Source organism: Leucoraja erinacea, chromosome 20, assembly GCF_028641065.1.
Source record: "Leucoraja erinacea ecotype New England chromosome 20, Leri_hhj_1, whole genome shotgun sequence".
NCBI classification, from domain to species: Eukaryota; Metazoa; Chordata; class Chondrichthyes; order Rajiformes; family Rajidae; genus Leucoraja; species Leucoraja erinaceus.
In genome coordinates, this window is record NC_073396.1 from 4,496,736 (window position 1) to 4,520,820 (window position 24,085).

General features: G+C 46.4%; 1 protein-coding gene across 1 annotated transcript in view; it reads right to left on the reverse strand.

Annotated features, from left to right (window-relative positions):
* arpc1b (actin related protein 2/3 complex, subunit 1B) overlaps window positions 1-21,275 on the reverse strand; it is a 33,338-nt gene extending 12,063 nt beyond the window's left edge. Inside the window, exons 1-3 of the mRNA XM_055651038.1 lie at window positions 21,090-21,275; window positions 18,159-18,238; window positions 1,294-1,398 (exon numbers count right to left, since the gene is read on the reverse strand). Of these exons, the coding sequence (XP_055507013.1) occupies window positions 1,294-1,398; window positions 18,159-18,222 (169 nt within the window). The 5' untranslated portion in view covers window positions 18,223-18,238; window positions 21,090-21,275. The remainder of the gene's footprint in view (window positions 1-1,293; window positions 1,399-18,158; window positions 18,239-21,089) is intronic.
* Between the last annotated feature and the right edge of the window lie 2,810 nt (window positions 21,276-24,085).

A 24,085-nucleotide genomic window follows, 5' to 3' on the forward strand; every position in this document is an offset into this window, starting at 1 on the left:
TATGAAGCCAGATTAAATTAATCTCATCGATATGATCCATATCTCTCGCTATTCCCTGCACTTACAAATGTATTTCTTCAACGTCACCACCGCCCGTGGAACCGCATTCCAGGCCCCAAACACTGTGTAAAAAAACAACCTGCCCCGCACATCTCATTTAAACTTCACCCCTCTCACCTTGCCCCAAGGACACAACGACAGTAATGCACTCCAAGCGGGATTCGAACCAGCTACCTTCCGGTCGCCAGCCGAACACTTAGCCCATTGCGCCATCTGTCGTCCCACCTTATAGCTATGTCCTCTAATATTGGACATCTCCACCCTGGGGAAAATGGCTCTGACTCTCTATCACACAATATTAGAAGAAACGAACAGGGAAGAGAAAATACTTTTGCCTTCCATCACAGTGAGGAGGTGTTTGGAGATTCACTGTGGTGGATGTTTGTGTGGAATTGTGTTAATTGTCTGTGTGTGGTTTTTTTTCTACTGTTATGACTGCAGGGAACAAAATTTCAAAGTTGATAAAGTGAGGACATTGTGTTCAAGAAGGAACTGCAGATGCTGGAAAATCGAAGGTACACAAAAATGCTGGAGAAACTCAGCGGGTGAGGCAGCATCTATGGAGCGAAGGAATAGGTGACGTTTTGGTCTGAATAGGTCTGATGAAGGGTCTTGACCCGAAACATCACCTATTCCTTCGCTCCATAGATGCTGCCTCACCCGCTGAGTTTCTCCAGCATTTTTGTCTACCTTCAATATTTCCAGCATCTGCAGTTCTGTCTTAAAAATATTAGAATGTACCCGTCTAAAATCCATTATATTTTGGAGTATATTCTTCATGTTGTATACTTGTCTGCATCTTGCAATAAAGACATGTCTGTTTGTTGTAGAAGTAAATGACTTCATCTTGAAGTAACTTCTGCAAAACTCACATTTTATGCATCTAATATGTATGGGTTTGTTTTTTTTACAGTTAAATAAACCACATCTGAAGGAGACTGAAATGCTATCTGTCCATTCCCTCCATAGATGCTGTGTGAGTCACTCCAGCACTTTGTGTTTTGATGTATGTGTGTTGCACCCGAGCCCCCGGAGGAAACCCACGCAGTCACAGGCAGAACGTGCAAACTCCGTACAGACAGCGCCCACAGTCAAAATCGAACAGGGGTTACTGTGGCGCTGTGCGGCAGGAACTCTTTGCTGCCCACTTACTTCATGAGCCGTGACGATGCGTTTCTGCCCCAGAGATGGTACTTCAGTGTAACCGTGTGGGGCTAACATCTGATCGCTCACCTGTCACATGTCCACTGTGCTCTTTCAGCTCGTGAATCCTACTCCACTTGGCGCCCTCCTTCTTGTAGATGTGAACCTCATGACTGTTGGGGCACAGTGCAATTTCTGAGGAAACAATTAGAACATGTGAACCACAAGACTGAGGCACAAACCAAACTAAAGAACCATATGTGCCTGGTTTTTATATATTTATCTAGGTGAAGTGTTCAAAACCCATGAGGTTAAAGTGAGAAGAGAAGATTTTGGACACAAAAGGCAACAATTGAAATGGGGAGGGAATGCAAATCATAGGATCCAAAATGTCATCAACACATCTACTTAGTTTTAGAGACACATCGTGGAAACAGGCCCGTCAGCGCTCCAAATGTGAGGCAGCAGCTATCTCTGTACTTATAGTTCATGAGGTTATAAGTCAAAGGTTCCCAACCTGGGGGTAAATTTCACTTCCCCAGGGGCTAAAGTTGTTGATTCTGGATGCGTATATATTTTTTTTCACTGACTGACTGTTTGGTTCTGGTGTAGCGTTATAATATCTGTTCATCATTAGTTGTTCATAAATAAATGAAATAACATTGTTATGTGCTATTAATGTTGCCAGGGGTAAACGGGATGGGGAAAGGTTGGGAACCTCTGCCATGAGTGATAGGATCAGTTTTAGGCCAATCGGCCCATCTAGTCTACTCCGCCATTAGTTCATGGCTGATCTATCTCCCCCTCATAACCCCATTCTCTTGCCTTCTCCCCATAGCCCCCGACACCCATACTAATCAAGAATCTATCAATCTCTGCCTTAAATATATCTACTGACTTGGCCTCCAATGAGTTCCACAGATTCACCACCCTCTGACTAAAGAAATTCCTCCTCATTTGCTTCCTAAAGGAACGTCCTTTAATTCAGAGGCTACGACCTCTAGTCCTAGACTCTCCCAATAGTAGAAACATCCTCTCCACATCCACTCGATCCAAGCTTTTCACTATACTGTATGTTTCAATGAGGTTCCCCCTCATTCTTCTAAACTCCAGTGAATACAGGCCCAGTGCTGAAAAATGCTCATCATTTGTTAACCCATGTATTTCAGGAAGTTTTATTACTATCACTCAGACCCCAAATCTCCAGACAACCATACTACCTTTAGTTTCCATCTGTAATCATTTACAACTAAAAGCAAATGGTTTACATATGTGAATCTCGCTACTTTTCTTGTACTCCCTCCCTTCCAGTGTTTCTGGAGACAGTGATTTGTGAATGGTTTGAGAGATCCTGGCAGCTTTCCTAATAACTATACCTGTTGTGTCCTGAAATCACGAGGAGAATTCACAGGGAGAATGCAGAGTCTTTTACCCACAGAGTAGGGGGATCAAGAACCATGGGTTTAAGGTGAGAGGGGAAAGATGCTAAACACTTTAGCTCCCCCTCTTATTCCCACACTGACATTTTCTGTCCTGGGCCCCCTCCACTGTCAGAGTGAGGCCCAGCACAAATTGGGGGAATCACACCTTATACCCCAGCAGTATGAATATTGAAGGTACACAAAAAAGCTGGAGAAACTCAGCGGGTGCAGCAGCATCTATGGAGTGAAGGTAATTGGCAACGTTTCGGGCCAAAACCCGTCTCCAGACTGATCATTCAGAATAGATCATCCTTCCTTCCAACTCTACCACCACATCCTTACCCAGACTTGATACCACAGCCATGTTTGCTTCCTCTGGGCATGCCTGCGCCTCCATCTCATACCTCAGGGCTTCCAGCTCCAGTTCCCTACCTCCCAGTTCTGACCCAAGCCGGACTATCGATACTGACTGCCTATCTACCGGCATACACAATTCTCCAACCGGACAAAAAAGGTCTGAAGAAGGGTTTTGGCCCGAAACGTTGCCCATTTCCTTCGCTCCATAGATGCTGCTGCACCCGCTGAGTTTCTCCAGCACTTTTGTTTACGATCTATTCTACATGTTCCTCGATCTTCATCCCCTTTGTCTTATTTTCACACCTTACACTTCCTTATCTCTGTATCACCTTTCCCCCCCCCCCGATTCAGCCTGAAGAAGGGTCTCGACCCGAATCGTCACCCAATTCCTTCTCACCAGAGATGCTGCCTGAGTTTGTGTCTATCTTCTGTCTCTGCAGAACATGGACAGGTGACGTTTTGGTACACTCCATTTTGACTGTGTGTTGTGACTTGCTAAATATATATGTCTAAATCCCTGTGTTGGCTCAATATCATTATTCTGCTACCAATGACCGAGGAATGAGCATTCTCCCATTTTGGGATAAAGGACATGATCTTCCCCCCTCGGCCAAGGATGTTGTTGTGTCATTCATCAACATCCTGGTCGACATCCCCCTGTGCACAGAGCCTTGAGATAAGAATTCACATCCACCCTCTAATAGGAGGAAAGTTCATTCTCAAGCCCATTAACTCAGCCTATTCAATCAGACTACTTCCTCTTCCATTGCTGTCACTGATGGTTTTATGCCAATGCACACAACTCTGGAATAACCTTTTCTCTGGTGTGTTACTAATGACTTCCTGCTGTTTCAAACACAATGTGCAAAACGACCAGCTCTGTAAACTTGGTCAAGAGTCTCCAGTAACTTATTAAAACTACCAGGGTTGTGAGGATGCTGCAACAAACTCTGGCTCACTGGGGTTTCAAAGACTTGTGTTCACCACTCCGGCTCCACCAGTTGTTTACCAGGATGTGCCTTTTTAGTTGAGGCCGAGTCTGTCCAAAGCAAGCGTTGTCTGCGGAGGGCGCTCAGCATCGCCAAGGACTGCTCTCACCCCAACCATGGACTGTTTACCCTCCTACCATCCGGGAGGCGCTACAGGTCTCTCCGTTGCCGAACCAGCAGGTCGAGGAACAGCTTCTTCCCGGCGGCTGTCACTCTACTCAACAACGTACCTCGGTGACTGCCAATCACCCCCCCCCCCCCCCCCCCCCCCGGACACTTATTATTATTTATTCAAATCATTTGCTATGTCGATCTTCCAGGGAGATGCTAAATGCATTTCGTTGTCTCTGTACTGTACACTGACAATGACAATTAAAATTTAATCTGAATCTTATTTGACACATCTATCAAGTACAGCTAAAAACTTTGTTTTGCATGTTCCCCCACTGAATCAGATATCTGTACTAATACTATACATAAATAGAATAAATCCAAACTCCATACAATAGGGGAATAGCAGAATGCAGAATATAGTTCTCAGCATCACAGCACAGTAGCTCCAGAGACAAGGTGCAATGTAGAAGTGTATTGGGCAGTACCCTAGTTTATGGAAGGGCCATTCAGAAGCTTGATGGCAGAGGGGAAGAAGCTGTTCCCGAGTCTAATGGTGAGCATTTTCGAGCTGCTGCCTAATGGGAGTCAAGAGAGGGGATAGGGAGAGGCCAAATACAGGTTAAGTGACCACTATTTGGCAGTTGAAAAAGGAAGACAGAAGAGATTCTGGCAACCAAGAGAAAACAGAATATGCGGCCACTGTTTGACAGATGAGGTTGAAACAGAGGTGTAACTTCCTCCTAAAATGCAAACAATTTGACAAAACAAGGAATTCGGACTGTAAACGCCTTTCTCACCAGGGACTAACTCTACAGAACGTTTTTCCTTCTATTATTTATTATGTAAAAGAATATGTGTGTTATGATTGTGTTTATAATTTGTTTGGTTGTTTTGTTGTTTGTCTTTTTCACAAAAGTCCGCGAGCATTGCCACTTTCATTTCACTGCACATCTCGTATGTGTATGTGACAAATAAACTCGACTTGACTTGACTTGACTTGAAAGCAAACTTTGACAAACTCAGTGTGGCAACCCCTGATTTTAAAGAACTAGAGGATACATCAAAACTAAGAATAATCCTTGGTGAAGGAAATACGGCACATCTTGGTGCACAATACGTAACAGCATGCCATAACCTGAGAGACGGTGAATGACCAACATACACATATGTACGCACACACTAATTGACATTAACTAACTCTAAGAAAGTCTGAAGAAGGGTTTCGGCCCGAAACGTTGCCTATTTCCTTCGCTCCATAGATGCTGCTGCACCCGCTGAGTTTCTCCAGCTTTTTTGTGTAACCTAAGAAATTAATATTGAATTGCTAAACTTGCTATTGTGTTGTACTGCTTACAGCAGCAAGAACTTGTAGCAATCAATAAAGGGCTATCGGCCTATTGCGAGTTTATGTACAGGGACATATCTATCCATGCACTGTGTACTTGTATTTATAATTATGCACTTTAAACATGTATGTCATAATACTTTGGCAATATAACAATGTGTTTTTATCATGCCAATAAAGTTTTTTAATTGAATTGAGAGGGGGGAGGGGGAGAGGGAGAGGGAGGGGGAGGGGGAAGGGGAGAGAACGAATCTGTGAGAAGGGGAATGGGGCTGTGAATTGTTCTGCTGAGCCAGCATAGACACAATGGGCTGAATGGCCTCCTCCTGTGTCACAGGCAAGCACAGTTAGTGGAATTCTGAAGTTTAAACCGCACAGACCATTTTATATTGCAACATTTTGCCAGAGATTAGTCTGTACTTAGAACAAACGTTCTTCAATGATTGTTAGAGCCAGTTTTCACGGTTATTCTACTGGCCGTGGGCCAGAATACAAATGGGGTTGTAATTAGTCAAATTGTGCAGTGTGCTGACATGTCGACTTGATCCAAAGACTGTAGTGCTTCAGACTGGCTGGCTGCTGATGTTCGAGAGAGATAACCAAGACTCCTTATGTCTTTCCTATCTCATGGCTGGTTGATCCCAGGGACATGTCTGATCCCAGTGTCCGAGTTATGAAGGAATGCATTGCTTTAGTCCTTAAAGATGGAGGTTAAGAGATCTTCCCGATATAGATGTAAAAGCAGAATATCACAGTTTTCACCCCAACTATATTCAGTCTGAAGAAGGGTCCCGACCTGATACATCTCCAATGTCCTCCAGGGATGCTGCCTGACCCACACTTACTCAAGCACCACATGTTCTGCTCCAGATTCCAGCATCTGAAATTCCTTGCACCCAGTTGAATGTGTAATGGTCCACGTTTTCCATTACACAGAGGGTGGTGGATGCCGGGAACACGCTGCCAGGGTTGGTGGTGGAGGCAGCAACGATAATGGTGTTTAGGCACATGGTAATGCAAGGAATGGAGGCATATGGATTACGTGTAGGTAGATGAGGCAGACATTGAACATGGACATCGTGGGCCGAAGGGCCTGTTCCTGAGATTAATAGATTCTTTATGAGTAAGGGTGACAGAGTTTATGGGGAGAAGACAGGAGAATGAGTTAGGAAGGAGAGATAGATCAGCCATGATTGAACAGCAGAGAAGACTTGATGGGCCGAATGTCCAAGTTCTACTATTCCTTATGACCTTCACGTGCTGTACTGATCCATGTTTGATGTTCTATCTGTGATACAGCAAGGACTGGGTTGGAGAGGTGAAAAGTTGTTGGTGATGCCACCTGTTTGGAGAGACCTGCAGAGAGGGAGAGGGAGAGGGAGAGGGGGGGCAGGAGAGGGGGGGAGAGGGGGAGAGGAAGGGGGGGGAGGGGGGGGGGGGGGGGGGGGGGGGGGGGGGGGGGAGGGGGGGGGAGGGGGGGGGGGGGGGGGGGGGGGGGGGGGGGGGGGGGGGGGGGGGGGGGGGGGGGGGGGGAGGGGGGGGAGGGGGGGGGGAGGGGGGGGGGGGGGGGGGGGGGGGGGGGGGGGGGGGGGGGGAGGGGGGGGGAGGGGGGGGGGGGGGGGGGGGGGAGGGGGGAGGGGGGGGGGGGGGGGGGGGGGGGGGGGGGGGGGGGGGGGGGGGGGGGGGGAGGAGGGGGGGGGGGGGAGGGGGGGGGGGAGAGGGGGGGGGGAGGGGGGGAGAGGGGGGGGGGGAGGAGAGGGGGGGGGGGGGGGGGGGGGGAGAGAGGGGGAGAGAGAGGGGGAGAGAGGAGAGGGAGAGGGGGGGAGAGAGAGGGGGAGAGAGGGGGGGAGAGAGAGAGAGAGGGAGAGAGGGGGGAGAGAGGAGAGAGGGAGGGGGAGAGAGAGGGGGGGAGAGGGAGGGAGAGAGGGGGGGAGAGGGGGGAGAGAGAGGAGAGAGAATGAGGAGGGGAGGGAGAGGGGGGAATGGAGAGAGTGTGGTGAATAGAGAGAGAGGGAGAGAGAAAAATAAAAAGAAAAAAGGAAACTGCAAAACGCTACAAATAAAATTGTGACGTCAGCTTCAGAAAGGGAACAGAAATCCAGTCAATCATTTCCAAATATGGTCAAGTAATCAGCGGTGAAACAGGAACACAAGCCCGAGCAAAGATAGAAGATTAAACAGCGGCTGTTGGCTGGTAAAAAAAACTCCAAAAAAACTTGCATTCTAACCCTTTACGCAACTTGCAGACATCCCAAAATATTGCACCTTTTGAAATGTAGTTTTAATGATTCCATGAAGTAAATCTGCAGCCAATGTTCACGCAGCAAACTTCCACTAACATAATTATTTAAATGATCTTGAGAAACTCAGCGGGTGGGGCAGCATCTATGGAGCGAAGGAAATAGGCAACGTTTCAGGCCAAAACCCTGAAGGAAATAGGCGACGTTTCTGGCCGAAACCCTTCTGGGTTTCGGCCCGAAACGTTGCCTATTTCCTTCGCTCCGTAGATGCTGCTGCACCCGCTGAGTTTCTCCAGCACTTTTGTCTTCCTCCGATTTTCCAGCATCTGCAGTTCCTTCTTAAAACAAATAATTAAATGATCTGCTGCTTTGAAGGTTTTCATTTGCGCAATATATGTTGGGCCAGGTCATAGGTGTTAACTTCCTTGGGCTTCTACTATCCATGTCACAAGTTATGGGAGTAGAATTAGGCCATTCGGCCCCTCGAGTCCACTCCACCATTCAATCATGGCTGATCCCCGCCTCCTAACCCCACTTTCCTGCCTTCTCCCCATCACCCCTGACACCCGTTCTAATCTCTAAATTATCTATCTCTCCCTTAAAGATATCTACTGACTTGGCCTCCACAGCCCTCTGTAGCAATGAGTTCCACAGATCAGCTACCCTCTGACTAAAGAAGTTCCTCCTCAACTCCTTTGTAAAAGAGCGCCCTTTAATTCTGAGGCTGTGACCTCTAGTCCTAGACTCTCCCACCAGTGGAAACATCCTCGAATCAACGGATCATGAATGTCATTGAACCAACTACAGTATCTTGGTTATCAACTCTTTTCCGAATAACACTAACAAAAAAACACCAGCAAAAGGTCTATTTCTTTACATTCAATTCAGTTTCAGAGATAGATAGCCTTTTATTGTCATAATAGATGCCATTCCCACCTTCTCATCCACTCGCTAGGGGCAACTTTTCGGAGGCCAATTAACCTACAAAACCCGCACATCTTTGGGATGTGGGAGGAAACCGGAGCACCCGGAAAAAACCCAGGCGGCGGCAGGGGAGAACGTGCAAACTCCACACAGAAAGCACCCAAAGTCGGGGTTGAACCCAGGTCCCTGGCGTTTCAAGGCAGCAGCTTGACCAGCTGTACCACTGTTACAGAAACAACACCAGCAGTTTTTTTTACTAGATATTTGATCGCCTGTCTTACTAGAGAAAACTGATAAAATATTTGGCAACTTATTAAAATATCTAAATGTTTGGATTTATGGGGGTGTGAGCAATGGGGGCAATGGGATGAAAAGTATTTGAAAAACAGAGGGAACATTTGTTAAACTCCTGGGTGGAAAAATAAACTCCATGCAAAGTTGATAAAGTGAGGACATTGTGTTCAAGAAGGAACTGCAGATGCTGGAAGATCGAAGGTACACAAAAATGCTGGAGAAAACTCAGCGGGTGCAGCAGCATCTATGGAGCGAAGGAAATAGGCGACGTTTCGGGCCAAAAACCTTCTTCTGATGGGGACTGGGGGGGGGTGGGGGGGGGGGGGGGGGGGGAGGAGAAGGAAGGAAAAAGGGAGGAGGAGGAGCCCGGAGGGCGGGGGGATGGGAGGAGACAGCTCGAGGGTTAAGGAAGGGGAGGAGACAGCAAGGGCTAGCAAAACTGGGAGAATTCAACGTTCATGCCATCCGGACGCAAGCAACCCAGGCGGAATATGAGGTGCTGTTCCTCCAATTTCTGGTGTTGCTCACTCTGGCAATGGAGGAGACCCAGGACAGAGAGGTCGGATTGGGAATGGGAGGGGGAGTTGAAGTGCTGAGTCACCGGGATTTCAGGTAGGTTACTGCGGACTGAGCGGAGGTGTTCGGCGAAACGATCGCCCAACCTCCGCTTAGTCTCCCCGATGTAAATCAGCTGACATCTAGGACATTATTCCTTGGAGTGCAGGAGGATGAGGAGTGATCTTATAGAGGTACAAAATCATGAGGAATAGATTGGGTAAATGCAGAGTCTTTTACCCAGAGTAGGGGAATCAAGAAAAAGAGGTCATAGGTTTAAATTGAGGGGGAAAAGATTTAATAGGAACCAGAGGGTCAAATTTACTTTTACACAAACTAAGGGTGGTGGGTGTACGGAACGAGCTGCCAGAGGAGGTGGTTGAGGCAGGGTCTATCATTCAACATTTAAAACACATTTGGACAAGTACATGGATAGGACAAGTTTAGAGGGATGTGAGCCAAATGCCTCCTTCCACACTGTACGACGAGGAAACAAAGTACACGAGAAAGAGAATTGTATAACAAAGAACTGCAGATGCTGGAAAAATCGAAGGTAGACAAAAATGCTGGAGAAACTCAGCAGATCAGGCATTTAGATGCTGCCTCACCCGCTGAGTTTCCCCAGCATTTTTGACAAAGAGAACTGATCAGTATAAATGTGTAAGAAGGAACTGCAGATGCTGGTTTAACATCAAAGATAGACATAAAATGCTGGAGTAACTAACTCAGCGGGACAGGCAGCATCTTCGGACAGAAGGAATGGATGAGGTTTTGGGTCGAGACCCTTCTTCAGATCAGAATAAAACTCTAACAAGAGTTAAAATAGTTGTAGGAAGTAACTTCAGATGCAAAGATAGACACAAAATGGTGGAGTGACTCAGTGGGTCAGGCAGCATCTGTGCGGAGAGGGAACGGGTGATGTTTCGGGTCGAGACCCTGCTTCAGACAAAACAAAGTGGTGGCTCGGCAACTGTTGGAGCGTGTGGAGAGCTGGTTCTGCAGCTTCCTCAGCCAGCCAGCCCCGAGACCTCGCCCCCATGTCACTACACTGCGGTTTCTGCAGAAAACATTTCCCCAACATCCTCTCAACGGCTGCAGACTGCTATCTGCAGAGGCAAGCACATTTGTACTTCACTGCTAGTAAAATACTAATGGCCTGCAGGCACGGCTGGCAGACAGGAAACCTTAAGTTACTGGAGGAGGTCGCAACTAGGTTTAGTTTAGCTTAGAGAAACAGCACGGAAACAGGCCCTTCGGCCCACCGAGTCCGCGCCGACCAGCGATCCCCGCACACTAACACTATCCTACACACACTAGGGACAATTTACGTTTACACCAAGCCAATTAACCTACACACCTGTACGTCTTTGGGGTGTGGGAGGGAACCGAAGATCTCAGAGAAAGCCCACATGTTCACAGAGAGAACGTATAAAATCCGTACAGACAGCTCCCGTGGTCGGGATCGAACCCGGGTCTCTGGTGCTGTAAGCACTGTAAGGCAGCAACTCTACCACTGTGCCGCCCTAGATCCCACAAATAGCATTGTAATAAATGGCAAATGGTCCATGCCAACCAACGTGCCCTAACTGTACTAGTTCCATCTGCCTGCTGTTGGCCCAGATCCTTCAATACTTCCCTTCTACATGTTCCTTAAACGTTGCAATAGTCCCTGCCTCAACTACCGCCTCCGGCAGCTCCTTCCCTATACCCACCTCCCTCTGCATAAAAGAGTTACCTCTCAGGCTCCTGTTCAATATCTCCCCCCCTGCCCCCCTCACCTTAAATCTATGTCCTCTGGTTCTCGATTCCCCTTCTCTGGGCAAGAGACTCTGTGTACCGTTCTACGTTAAATGTAAAAAAGAAATAGGAGGAAGGAGCCTGGATGTTCAGCTCCCAGCAAGAGAGTTCACCCAGTAGCCAGTATCAGACATCAGTCGGATTGTGCCTGTCAGAGATGATCATCTCTGGAGGAGAACCTTCTGCTTGTTTAGTTTGGTTTGTGTTCAAATCTAACTGGCCAGAAACTAAAAGACCAGGGAACTAAATCCATCCATCCATACATCACGTCATTCTCCATCTGTCCAGCAGTTCTCCCGCCCGCCCACACAGTTTATTTTCTCACTACTAGATGTTTAGTTTGACTGCAGAGTTTTTTTTTTGCTGATGATTGATAAAAGACATCCTCAAATTTATTTCTGTTACTTCCTTATTTTTCTGACCATTGCCCCTTGAAAGAGCTAGATAGGGCTCTGAAAGATAGCGGAGTCAGGGGATATGGGGAGAAGGCAGGAACGGGTTACCGATTAGGGATGATCAACCATGATCACTTTGAATGGCGGTGCAGGCTCGAAGGGACGAATGGCCTCTACTCCTGCACCTATTGTCTATAAAAGTCACATATTCTCACGGCGACACTTTGCCAGGAGAGATGTCAGACAAAATTCAATGCCGAGGCACAGAAGGCGATGGATGGGAAGAGACGCCAACCAGTTGTAAGGAAGGAAGGAAAGGAGGAGAAAGACACAAAGTGCTGGAGTAACTCAGCGGGTCGGGCTGCATCTCTGGAGACAAAGATGGCTGAAAGCGTGAAGAGAGATCCAGACCTGAAACGTCACCCATCCTTTCTCTCCACAGATGCTGCCTGACCCGCAGAGTTACTCCAGCACTTTGTGTCTATTTCTGGCATAAACCAGCACCTGCAGTTTTTTTTTTGTTTCTGGGATAGGAGGAGGGCTTGATGAAGAGAGAATCCAGAGGTCTCTGCTCGGCCTGTTGAGTTACTCCAGCACTTTGAGTTTTTGTGTATACCAGGATCTGCAGTTCCTTGTTTTTGCAGGAGTTAGCTGGCAACATTAACGATATATGCGGCTTGCATGGTGAAGAGTTGAAAGATGAGAAGGTAAGCCAATATGGGTGGGGAAAAGTGAAAAGGGAGGACAGGTCCCAACCCAACTTTACATGACCTGATCTCAACATGCCCAAACTAATTGCCAAATATGTGTTTTTCCTGAAGCAGCATTTTGTGAGCTGTACATGTCTCGGCGAGACCTGGTGCTAATGGTTGAGCAATCCTTCAGCATACCAGCGCCTTGCACAACAGCCTGCTTTCAAACATGCCGCAACATCACCAAGTCATTCTGTGAAATGTCAGGAGGTACATTATGAAATGTGGACGTTCTTCACAATATTCCTTTAATCGTTCAACTCTCTCGTTAAAGCCGCGTTGGGACAATTTTCCCCCATTAACAATGATAAACACACGTTTGCACCACAGTGTAATGGCCCTGTCCCACGGTACGAGTTCATTCCAAGAGCTGTCCCGAGTTTAAAAAAAATCAAACTCGTGGAAAGCACGGAGAATGAACGTAGCGGGTACGTTGGAGCTCGGGGACGTCTCTTAGCGCTAACGGCAGGTACTCGGGAAGACTCGTGAAGATTTTTCAACACGATGAAAAATGTCCACGAGAGCCCCGAGTACCGACGAGTGGCCATTACCGTAAATCTCAGAGTTCGAGTCAGGGCAAACTCGGGAGAGCTCTTGGAATGAACTCGTACAGTGGGACAGGGGTTTTAGTCTTTGCCAAGGGTTGGCATCTCAAAAATAAAAAGTTACTGAAACTTTACGACTGAAATGAGAAGAAAATGCTTCTCTCAATGGAGACTTCTTAAAATTCACTTCCTCAAGAGTCCTTGGGGGTCCAGACATTAGTTGCATTCAATGCAGAGACTGAGAGATTTCCAGATTTTGGAGGGAATCAATGGATATGATGCTACAATACTGAGAATAATAAGTATATTATTATTGCACTACGTTTGTTATTTATTGAAGTTTTTCTTTTTTTTTTCTCTTCCCCCTGTTATATACTATGGTTACATATTGACATATTCTGTCGTGCTGCAGCAAGTAAGAATTTTATTGTCCCATCCGGGACATATGGCAATAAAACACTTGAACTATATTCTGCATTCTGTATCTTCCCCTTTGCTCTGCCCATTGTACATGATCTGTCTGTATAGCGTGCATCACAAAATTTCACTGCACCTTGGTACACATGACAATAATAAATCCACACCTAAATACTTGGGGGAAAAAAAAAAGACACAAGATCCTCCCATGTCCTCATGAATAAAGTTGCCTGGGGTGTTGGGGACGGGTACTTCATTCACGGCACGGTGACAGAAACGCCGCAGTAATCCCTGGAATCGAGCCGGGGGGGGGGGGGATTGTGTCAAGAGACTGAGTTTAGAGACACAGCGTCGATACAGGTCCTTCGGCCCGACGAGTCTGTGCCGACCAGCGATCATAATCCCGTACACTAGCACTATTCCACACATGCACACACACATGCGCGCACACACACACACACACACACACACACATGCGCACACGCACACACACACACATGCACATACACACACACACACCCACGCACACACACACACCCACACACACACACACACACACACACACACACACACACACACACACACACACACCCACACGCACACGCACAACCACACACACACACACACACAACTTTACAAATAATACTGCTGTGGACTGCGGTTCTGTACAACTGCTGAAGCCAGTCACTCTGGATTAAGAGGAAGCAGGGTTTGATGGAGCAGTGAAGAGCATCGACTGCCAAAGTGAACCTTGATCCATCTGCATTCGATTCACTTTATGCTCTCTCATCTTTTGCCCATCTGGGTTACACATCGCTGCACAGTCAGTTCCAAATGAATCTCAGCTAAATACATACATTCCTGGGACCGTGAACTATAACTGGCACGCACCATAGGGCTCTTTTTGTTGGGACATTTCAAATAGTCTCCAGGAAATAGAACAAAGCAGGTCTTTGAATTCTGTGTGGGAGCTGCTGCACGAGAATATACAGCTCACCCAAGTCAGGGCAGTGGGATCAAGAGTCAGTTACCATCCCAGGGGGCACACTTTGATTAGTCAGTGTTGTTCTTATTACGTTGGCATTCACAGCAAGGAAGCCAACCAGAACACACATAGAAAATAGGTGCAGGAGTAGGCCATTCGGCCCTTCGAGCCTGCACCGCCATTCAATATGATCATGGCTGATCATCCCCAATCAGTACCCTTTACCTGCCTTCTCTCCATACCCCCTGATCCCTTTAGCCACAAGGGCCACATCTAACTCCCTCTTAAATATAGCCAATGAACTGGCCTCAACTACCTTCTGTGGCAGATTCACCACTCTCTGTGTGAAAAATGTTTTTCTCATCTCGGTCCTAAAAGATTTCCCCCTTATCCTTAAACTGTGACTCCTTGTTCTGGACTTCCCCAACATCGGCAATAATCTTCCTGCATCTAGCCTGTCCGACCCCTTAAGAATTTTGTAAGTTTTTTGTAAGATCCCCCCTCAATCTTCTAAATTCTAGCGAGTACAAGCCAAGTCTATCCAGTCTTTCTTCATATGAAAGTCCTGACATCCCAAGAATCAGTCTGGTGAACCTTCTCTACACTCCCTCTACGGACTCCCTTTGCAAACTGGCGGCAGTGGTTATGTTGGGATTTATATATAATTTCTGCTTTTCTTGTCAGAAGAAACAGACTGAATGCAAACAGTTAGTTGCGATGCATTATGTGCCTGGCAACTCAATCAGTCACAGAGCACAGAGACAGGCCCTTCGGCCCAACTTGCCCATGCCGACCAAGATGCCTCAAGATTACGCAATTAAAAATCAATTCTTTCCTCCGACTCCCTCCAACAAATAAAATGCGTTCATTCCCGTTTCAGGGTGGTTAAGAAAAGAAGGGCCTCAACCCGAAACCTCACCCATTCCTTCTCCTCCAGAGATGCTGCTGCCTATCCCCGCAGAGTTACTTCTGATGCTGATCATCCCCAATCAGTACCCCGTTCCTGCCTTCTCCCCATATCCCCTGACTCCGCTATTTTTAAAAGAGCCCTATCTTCAGCAGGGGCTTCACGACGTCAGTTCCCCCCCAGCAACCCCGATAACATTCCAACTTGGCCACGTGGAATGACGTCACTCGCGTGCTAGATATTGTACAGAAATATCGACCATATTGCCCCGGGTGACATCGTTGGGCATTCCTTGGGCAACCTGGTCGGTTTGGGTGCTTAAGAAGGAACTGCAGATGCTGGAAAATCGAAGGAAGATAAAAGTGCTGGAGAAACTCAGCGGGTGCAGCAGCATCTATGGAGCGAAGGAAATATGCAACGTTTCAGGCCAAAACCCTGAAGGAAATAGGCAACGTTTCGGGCCGAAACCCGGAAGGGTTTCGGCCCGAAACGTTACCTATTTCTTTCGCTCCATAGATGCTGCTGCACCCGCTGAGTTTCTCCAGCATTTTTGTCTACCCGGTCAGGATGGGACAGATTGGGATGTGTGTCGGAACAGTCAATAATTAGCTCCACCCTTCAATCAATCTTGTTATGGAGCGAAGGATCTTTCAATAGGCTATCCCTTCAACGACTCTCATCTCTTTCTTCTGCCCAAAACCCTCGACGCAGGATCAAAAAAGGCAACGCTCTGGTCTAGGGCTCAGAAACGGCGTGGAAATCCGTGGGGGGTTTCGGGTCTACCTCCGACGAACAATTTTATCGATACTTCCCCTTTCACCTCAACTCTGCTCATCCAAAGTTCCAATCCTCCTAATTTGAGGAAGGACATCCTTGCGATTGAGGCAGTGCAGCGTAGGTTCATGAGATTGATCCCTGGGATGGCGGGACTGTCACATGAGGAAAGATTGAAAAGACTAGGCTTGTATTCACTGGAGTTTAGAAGGATGAGGGGTGAATCTTATAGAAACATGTAAAATTATAAAAAGGACTGGACAAGCTAGATGCAGGAAAAATGTTCCCAATGTTGGGCGAGTCCAGAACCAGGGGCCACAGTCTTAGAATAAAGGGGAGGTCATTTAAGACTGAGGTGAGAAAAAACCTTTTCACCCGGAGAGTTGTGAATTTATGGAATTCCCTGCCACAGAGGGCAGTGGAAGCCAAGTCATTGGATGGATTTAAGAGAGAGTTAGATAGAGCTCTAGGGGCTAGTGGAGTCAAGGGATATAAGGAGAAGGCAGGCACGGGTTATTGATAGGGGACGATCAGCCATGATCACAATGAATGGCGGTGCTGGCTCGAAGGGGCCGAATGGCCTCCTCCTGCACCTATTGTCTATGTTTCTATATAAAGCACGGCTGGCAAGATGCAACCAGACCGAGAACACTCAACCTGAGAGCTTTGCAGGAAGCAAAGTACGAGGCAGAACAACATCAGAAGACATTCTCATTATGTGCTCAGACTTAAGGAAGTGAATAACAGTGCCAGAAATAGACACAAAGTTGTGGAGTGACTCAGTGGGTCAGGCAGCATCTCTGGAGGACATGGACAGGCGACATTTGGGGTCAGGAACCTTCTTCAGACTGATTGGAGTAAGAGGGCACCTGGAGGAATCTTCCTACCACAATCAGGGAGCAGTCCTGAAGGACCATCTTCCTCATTGGTGACCCTCGGACTATCCTTGATCGGACTTTGCTGGCTTTACCTTGGACTAAATGTAATTCCTTATCATGGAAACATAGAAAATAGGTGCAGAAGGAGACCATTCGGCCCTTCGAGCCAGCACCGCCATTCATTGTGAGTATGGCTGATCGTCCCCTATCAATAACCCGTGCCAGCCTTCTCCCCATATCCCTTGATTCCACTAGCCCCTAGAGCTTTATCTAACTCTCTCTTAAATCCATCCAGTCACTTGGCCTCTACTGCCCTCTGTGACAGGGAATTCCATAAATCTGTATCAATATAGATCATGTGTCTATACACTGTAAATGGCTTGATTGTAATCATGTATTGTCTTTCTGCTGACCAGATAACATGCAGCAATGGCTTTTCCCTGTACCTCGGTACACGTGACAATAAACTGAACCTAGACTGGATGGCACCTGGTTCTCCCATTCCACTTCCACCTGTATTCCTTCCTCCGACTTCACTGTTCCTGCCTCTTCTATCCTTATCTCATATTTTTTGTCTTTTCATCTCCAGCCTTTGTCTAACTATCTTCCAATCAATCAAACTACCCCCCCCCCCCCTCACCTGCATCCACCTATCATTTGCCAGGCGTTGTCCCACCCTCACCTCTCTTCCAGCTTTAGCTCCCGCCAACTGTACAATCTGCTTGAAGAAGGGTCTCAGCATGAAACGTCACCTGTCCATGTCCTCCAGAGATGTTGCCTGACCTCCTGAGCTACTCCAACACTTTGAGTTCCAATCCCACTGAGCTCCTTTTCCAGCTAAACCCCAATAAACCAGCAATTTATTCATAATCCAACCCAGAGTACAGACTTATTTCTGCCTCTAAGGTCTGTTGCTGTGCTGGACGATCTAAGTGGAGCAGTCTTTAGAGCCGATCTACTTTTTCTATTAGCAATGTGGAAAGTGTTCTATTTCTTTGTCATCTATTAGATATTTTAAATGTAAACAACAGAAATCATAATTGCCAAATTGTCGGACCAAGCTGGAGGCTGGCATCCAAAGCTGGAACAAATATTGCAACTTGTGCAGCGATGATTCACAAGTTCCATTCAAGTAGTGAAGTAGTGACTGTGGTGTGGGTCGTTGAAGAAAGATCAGCGTAAAATCCGTGACGTTGGTTACCAGTGGACATGAAGACCGGCGGTCTGGCAAAAGTGTTTGATCTGCGGTGTGTTTGAAATACTCACGGGTCCTGTCTTTATTCCAGGCATGGCAGCTGATAGGTTCGAGCAGGAAGCTGTGGTAAGACATGGCTGATCTTCTGCAACTAAAACAGATGGAAACAATTTACATCAGACAGAGACAGAGACAGAGACAGAGACAGAGACAGAGACAGAGACAGAGACAGAGACAGAGACAGAGACACACACAGTTACAGAGACAGAGACACACACAGTTACAGAACAACTGCGACTCACACCAATGGACTTCCCACAGCCCCAGATGAAACACATTTATATCTATCCTTGCAAAGTCCATAAGTCAAAGGAGCAGAATTAGGCCATTCGGCCCATCGAGTCTACGCTGCCATTCGATCATGGCTGATCTACGTTTCCCTCTCAACCTCATTCTCCTGCCTTCTCCCCATAACCCTTGACACCCGTACTAATCGAGAATTCACACAAAATAAAACACCACGTCCTCTGCTGACATGGGGACACAAAGAACTGTAGATGCAGGAATCTTGAACAAAATACAAAGTGCTGGAGGAACTCAGCGGGTCAGGCAGCATCTGTGGAGGGAATGGACGGGTGATGTTTCAGATCAGTTTAGTTTAGTTTATGGTTACGTGTACCGAGGTACAGTGAAAAGCCTTTGCTGCGCGCTAACCAGTCAGCAGAAAGACAATACATGATTACAATCAATCCACTTACAATGTACAGATACATGATAAAGGGAATAACGTTTAGTGCAAGGTAAAGCCAGCAAAGCCCGATCAAGTATAGTCCAAGGGACAGCAAAGAGGTAGATAGTAGTTCAGGACTGCTCTCTGGTTGTGGTAGGATGGTTCAGTTGCCTGATAACAGCTGGGAAGAAACTGTCCCTGAATCTGGAGGTGTGCGTTTTCACACTTCTGTACCTTTTGCCTGATGGGAGAGGGGAGAAGAGGGAGTGCCCGGGGTGCGACTCATCCTTGATTATGCTGCTGGCCTGGAGGTATAATGAGTGATGGAGTGAGCTATAGACATTTTGGTTTGTAGGAATGAGGCACACCAGCCACAAAAAAACTCACTTCACTTCCTGAAATACCTGGAGCATTTTTCATTAGTTTCTGGTTACAGATACGAGCCATTTAGTGAACGCTGAATTCAATATTCCACCTCTTCCCACACGCAATCCTCTGCCTACGATGTCTTTGAGCTGCACTTTCAATGAACACAGTGTTAATATTTCTCAAGCTGAAGAATCCAAGAGAACTCATTCGGATTCTAGATGGTGAATTCAAGAGGAACAAAGTGTAAGCGTGGCTTGCAGTGGCCATGAACGGTCCCTCCTACAACACCTACCCCTTGTTAGTTCAGTTGTTATTTTCTGCATCCATGGTTGTATCCTGTATTAGTTTCAGCCCAACAGCTCCACAGAGTGACACAGCATGAAAACATGCCCTTCGACCCAACCCATCTATGCCAACCAAGATGCCCCATCTACACTAGTCCCACGTGCCAGCATTTGGTCCATATGCCCCTCTAAACCTTTCCTATCCATGTACCTGTCCAAGTGTCTTTTAAATGTTGTTATAGTTCCTGCCTCAATTACCTCCTCTGGAAGCTCATCCAAATATATCCACCACCCTAGTCAATTACAAAGCAACAACACTTTCAACATCTCTCAGTGGTGCAGCTGGTAGAGGCGCTGCCTCACATCATCGGAGACCCAAGTTCAATCGCGACTTCAGGTGCTGACTGGGGTGGGAGGTTGCAACCTTCACGTGGTCCGCCCTGTTTCGACGAATGCAGTCAACCCAGCGAGCACAATCAAATAAGATCAAATAGAACAAGTTCAGATTCAGATTCAACTTTAATTGTCATTGTCAGTGTACAGTACAGAGACAACGAAATGCAGTTAGCGACATAGATTTATTTATTGAAACCATATTCTATTTACATGCATACATTCATAGTGTTTTCCTGTGGGAGGAGTATCCGGGGGGGGGGGTGGGGTGATTGGCAGTCACTGAGGTACATTGTCCTACAACTTTAGGCTGTGCTCGCCATACGCAAGAAGAAGAAGGCGCTGTCTGTGTGGAGTTTGCCATTTCTCCCTGCGACCCCGTGGGTTTCATCCCTCAGCCCAAAATCGTGCGGGTTTGTAGGTCAATTGGCCCTCTGCAAAATTGCCCCTAGTCTGTAAGGAGTGGGTGAGAAAGAGGGATAAAGCAGAACTAGTGTGAATGGGTTGTCGTGGACTCGGTGGGCTGAAGGGCCTGTGTCCCTGCTGTATCTCTAAACTAAGCCGCACAAATTAACCCTTCTTTACTCTACTTTTCCACCACATTTTCCAAATAACTCCTATCTACCCTTATTACACTGCATAATCATCCTACCCTAATGTTTCTGTACAACGAGTCTCAACATTCACCTTCAACACACACAAACACAAAAATAAAATGCCTTTAACCTAAAAATTAAAAAAAGGCACAATTGACAGATTCAACCACATCTCTGTAACAATCTGGGGCTGACATCAAATCTTCAGCACACAAATGGCATGTGTCTTGGTTGGGACTAGCACAGAAAGCCGAACAAAGTCAAACAAAAAAACTATCTTCATTGTGCTGCAAATTATTGTTTAGTCCCCATCATTGTATTCGGGGCATTCTGTGGGACTCTGCCCTGCTTGTGGAGTACAAGACTCTGTTCCTTCGCACCCTCGACTCCCACAATACTAATTGCACAGAGAGCTCTACAAAACGGCCCACTTTTCTCTCGCGACTTGGCATTTTCCGAGCATAAATTACATCATTTACCAGCACAAAAAGTTGCACAAACCTTGACAAGCTCTGCCCTATGAGTCAAGATCGAGAGGTTCCGCTTAAAAGGGAAGGGGAAAAAATCACAAAGGGAACTTGCTAATCATTCTTTATTTTAAGGGGGAAACATCTGAAATGTTGAACCTACCTGTAAACAATTAAAAGGCAAAAGATCCCAGTTAAAAAGTTGAGGGTTTTCTTGTTTTTGGTGGAGAGGAGTTGCCTCTGTTCATGGACTCTGTTCCGTCAACATGAACGGCGGTGCAGTTGTAAGAGAGAAAAAGGGCTGAGTGCCTGATTCGCCCTCTCCTACTTCCCTTTCCTCTTGCAGAGATCCGACCACTTCCTGATGTGGGCGGTTGACTCGTTCACCAGCTGCCTCTCAGCTCTCAGCTCTCCACTCGTCCCCTCCCTCCTCGCCTCAACACCAAACAAGGCCAACACCACTCCCACAGCCACTCTGACGAACACGTTATGTTGCAATAAATGGATTAACCCTCTGTTGGCCGTAGAATAGTTGAGAGTCAAGATTCAAGAGAGTTTATTGTCATGTGTCCTAGATGGGACAATGAAATTCTTGCTTTGCTTCAGCACAATATATGAGTAGGCATGACTACAGAACAGATCAGTGTGTCCATATACCATTATATACATACATCTTGACTTTGACTCTGACATGGGGGGGAGTGCAGTGGAGAGATAAGTTTTTTTGGCCTTCCATCACAGCGATGTGATGGATGTTTATGTAAATTATGTTGTGTCTTGAGTCTATTTGTTTGTAATGTATGGCTGCAGAAACGGCATTTCGTTTGGACCTCAAGGGGTCCAAATGACAATTAAATTGAATCTTGACCTTGAATCTTGGGATCAATAAATAAGCAGATAAAGTGCAAATAAACAGGTAATGGTCTATTAATTTTCAGAGTTCTGTTCCAGTTGAGTCTAATAGCCTGATGGCTGTGGGGAAGTAGCTATTCCTGAACCTGGATGTTACAGTCTTCAGGCTCCTGTACTTTCTACCTGAAGGTAGCGGGGAGATGAGTGTGTGGCCAGGATGGTGTGGGTCCTTGATGATGCTGCCAGCCTTTTTGAGGCAGCGACTGCGATAGATCCCCTCGATGGAAGGGGGGGTCAGAGCCGATGATGGACTGGGCAGTGTTGAGCCAAACTGTGTCATGGAAACATTCAGATGCTGGTTTAAACCAAAGGTAGACACATAAAGCTGGAGTAACTCAGCAGGTTCAACTCTTTCTTTTAAACATGCTGGAGGGCATTTGTTGAATATTTCCTTTTTCAAAGATGGTACATGGTACACAGTTGGTTTCACATGAAGAGGAAAGTTAGATCATTAGAAGAGCGCAAACAGGAAGCTGGAGAGAATTTAGTGAAGATTAAGTTGATGACCCAGGTTCAAGGGTTTTGAAGATGGCCACATAACTGGCTTGGCAGCATCATTTGAGAGAGATTTAGAGTATACGACAGTAACTCTGTGGGGAAAATCAGTCATCATAGGACATCAGCATCAGAGTGAGATTTCAGGGGTGACATTGAGTAAGTTCCATGGAAGACCCAAGAGATAGGGAGTCAATGAAAGTCAAGAAGATCATCTTTGTCGATAGGATTAACAGCTTATTTTTAATCCATTTGAATTTATAAAAGGTAGACACAAAATGCTGAGGAGCTCAGCGGATAAGGCAGCATCTCTGGAGAAAAGGAATAGATGTCGTTTTGGGTCGAGACCCTTCTTCAGACTCTCAGAATTTGTAATGGGTAAAGTTTAAATCATACAATAATGTAGGGATGGGTATGGGCTTCTGGGGCAGTAAAGATAAGATGGGGGAAACACCCAATTTAGCTGAAGTGGACACAGGTAGCTGTTGGTAATGCAGTGGGAATGTTCAAGGTGGTACAAAATCTGACTAATCTGACTGATTGTTTGTGTAAAACTACTAGTCATGCTCCTTCCTGTAATTTTATACAGTCGCATCTGATCGTAGCAATGTGAGACCCAAATGCTTCACGGCCTTGTTATAAACATCAACTTTAATAACTTGAACTCAACCATAAGGGTTAGCACTACACGCTACGAGTCCCAGCTGTGGAGGCACTGGTATCGTTGTCTCGTTGTAGGACATTGATCATTCTTTTAACCTGGATATTTAAGTAATGTATTGTGTTTTGTTTTTTAATATATAATTTATGATGCTTTTATAAGTGATATACTAAGATTTTAGAAACATAGAAAATAGGTGCAGGAGTAGGCCATTCGGCCCTTCGAGCCTGCACCACCATTCAATATGATCATCCAACTCAGTATCCTGTACCTGCCTTCTCTCCATACCCCGATACCTTTAGCCACAAGGGCCACATCTAAAGGTACATTTTATACGTACTTTATGATATTTTATAATATGCAATGCATTTCTTAATGTTGCCCCTTGTCTGGACCTTGAGTCCGCAATAAAGTTTATTATTATTAATAATAAGATTTCTTTTGACAGGAAGACCCGATCATACTGGCTGGTTGCAGAAGCGAGAGGCTCAAACCATTTTCACCCTTGCAGTGAGCCGCCAACACTCGATGCACATGAGAAACACAGTGGTTCCTCAATATAGTTGAACCGGAAGTAAGAAGCAACAGGGTGAGAGTGGAACAAGTTGCAGACAGGAAGCTAACATGTCGTTTCGGCAGACCAGAACCATCGTTTTGACAGCTTACCCGGCAGAGCAGCTGAGTGTAACAGCAAAATCCATTACAAGTCCTCATGCAAGGTGTGAGTTGCTCATCCAAAATAGGCATTGTATATACTTCAGTTGGGACTTGGTGCAATGGTTCCATTATTATAACGTATACCATAGTACAGTGGATTTCTTTTTCCATACAGATCAGCGAGATTATTGCTTTACACAAGTACAATCCCCCGGATAGCACATCATGAGAAGAAACAGCCCACTAAGTCTAAATGCAAGTTTTGGCGCAATTTCACATTCCCAACTGAACATGGGTTTTCTCTATTTAAGATGGAACTGCAGATGCTGGAAAAATCAACGGTAGACCAAAATGCTGGAGAAACTCAGCGGGTGAGGCAGCATCTATGGAGCGAAGGAATAGGTGACGTTTCGGGTTGAGACCCGAAATGTCAC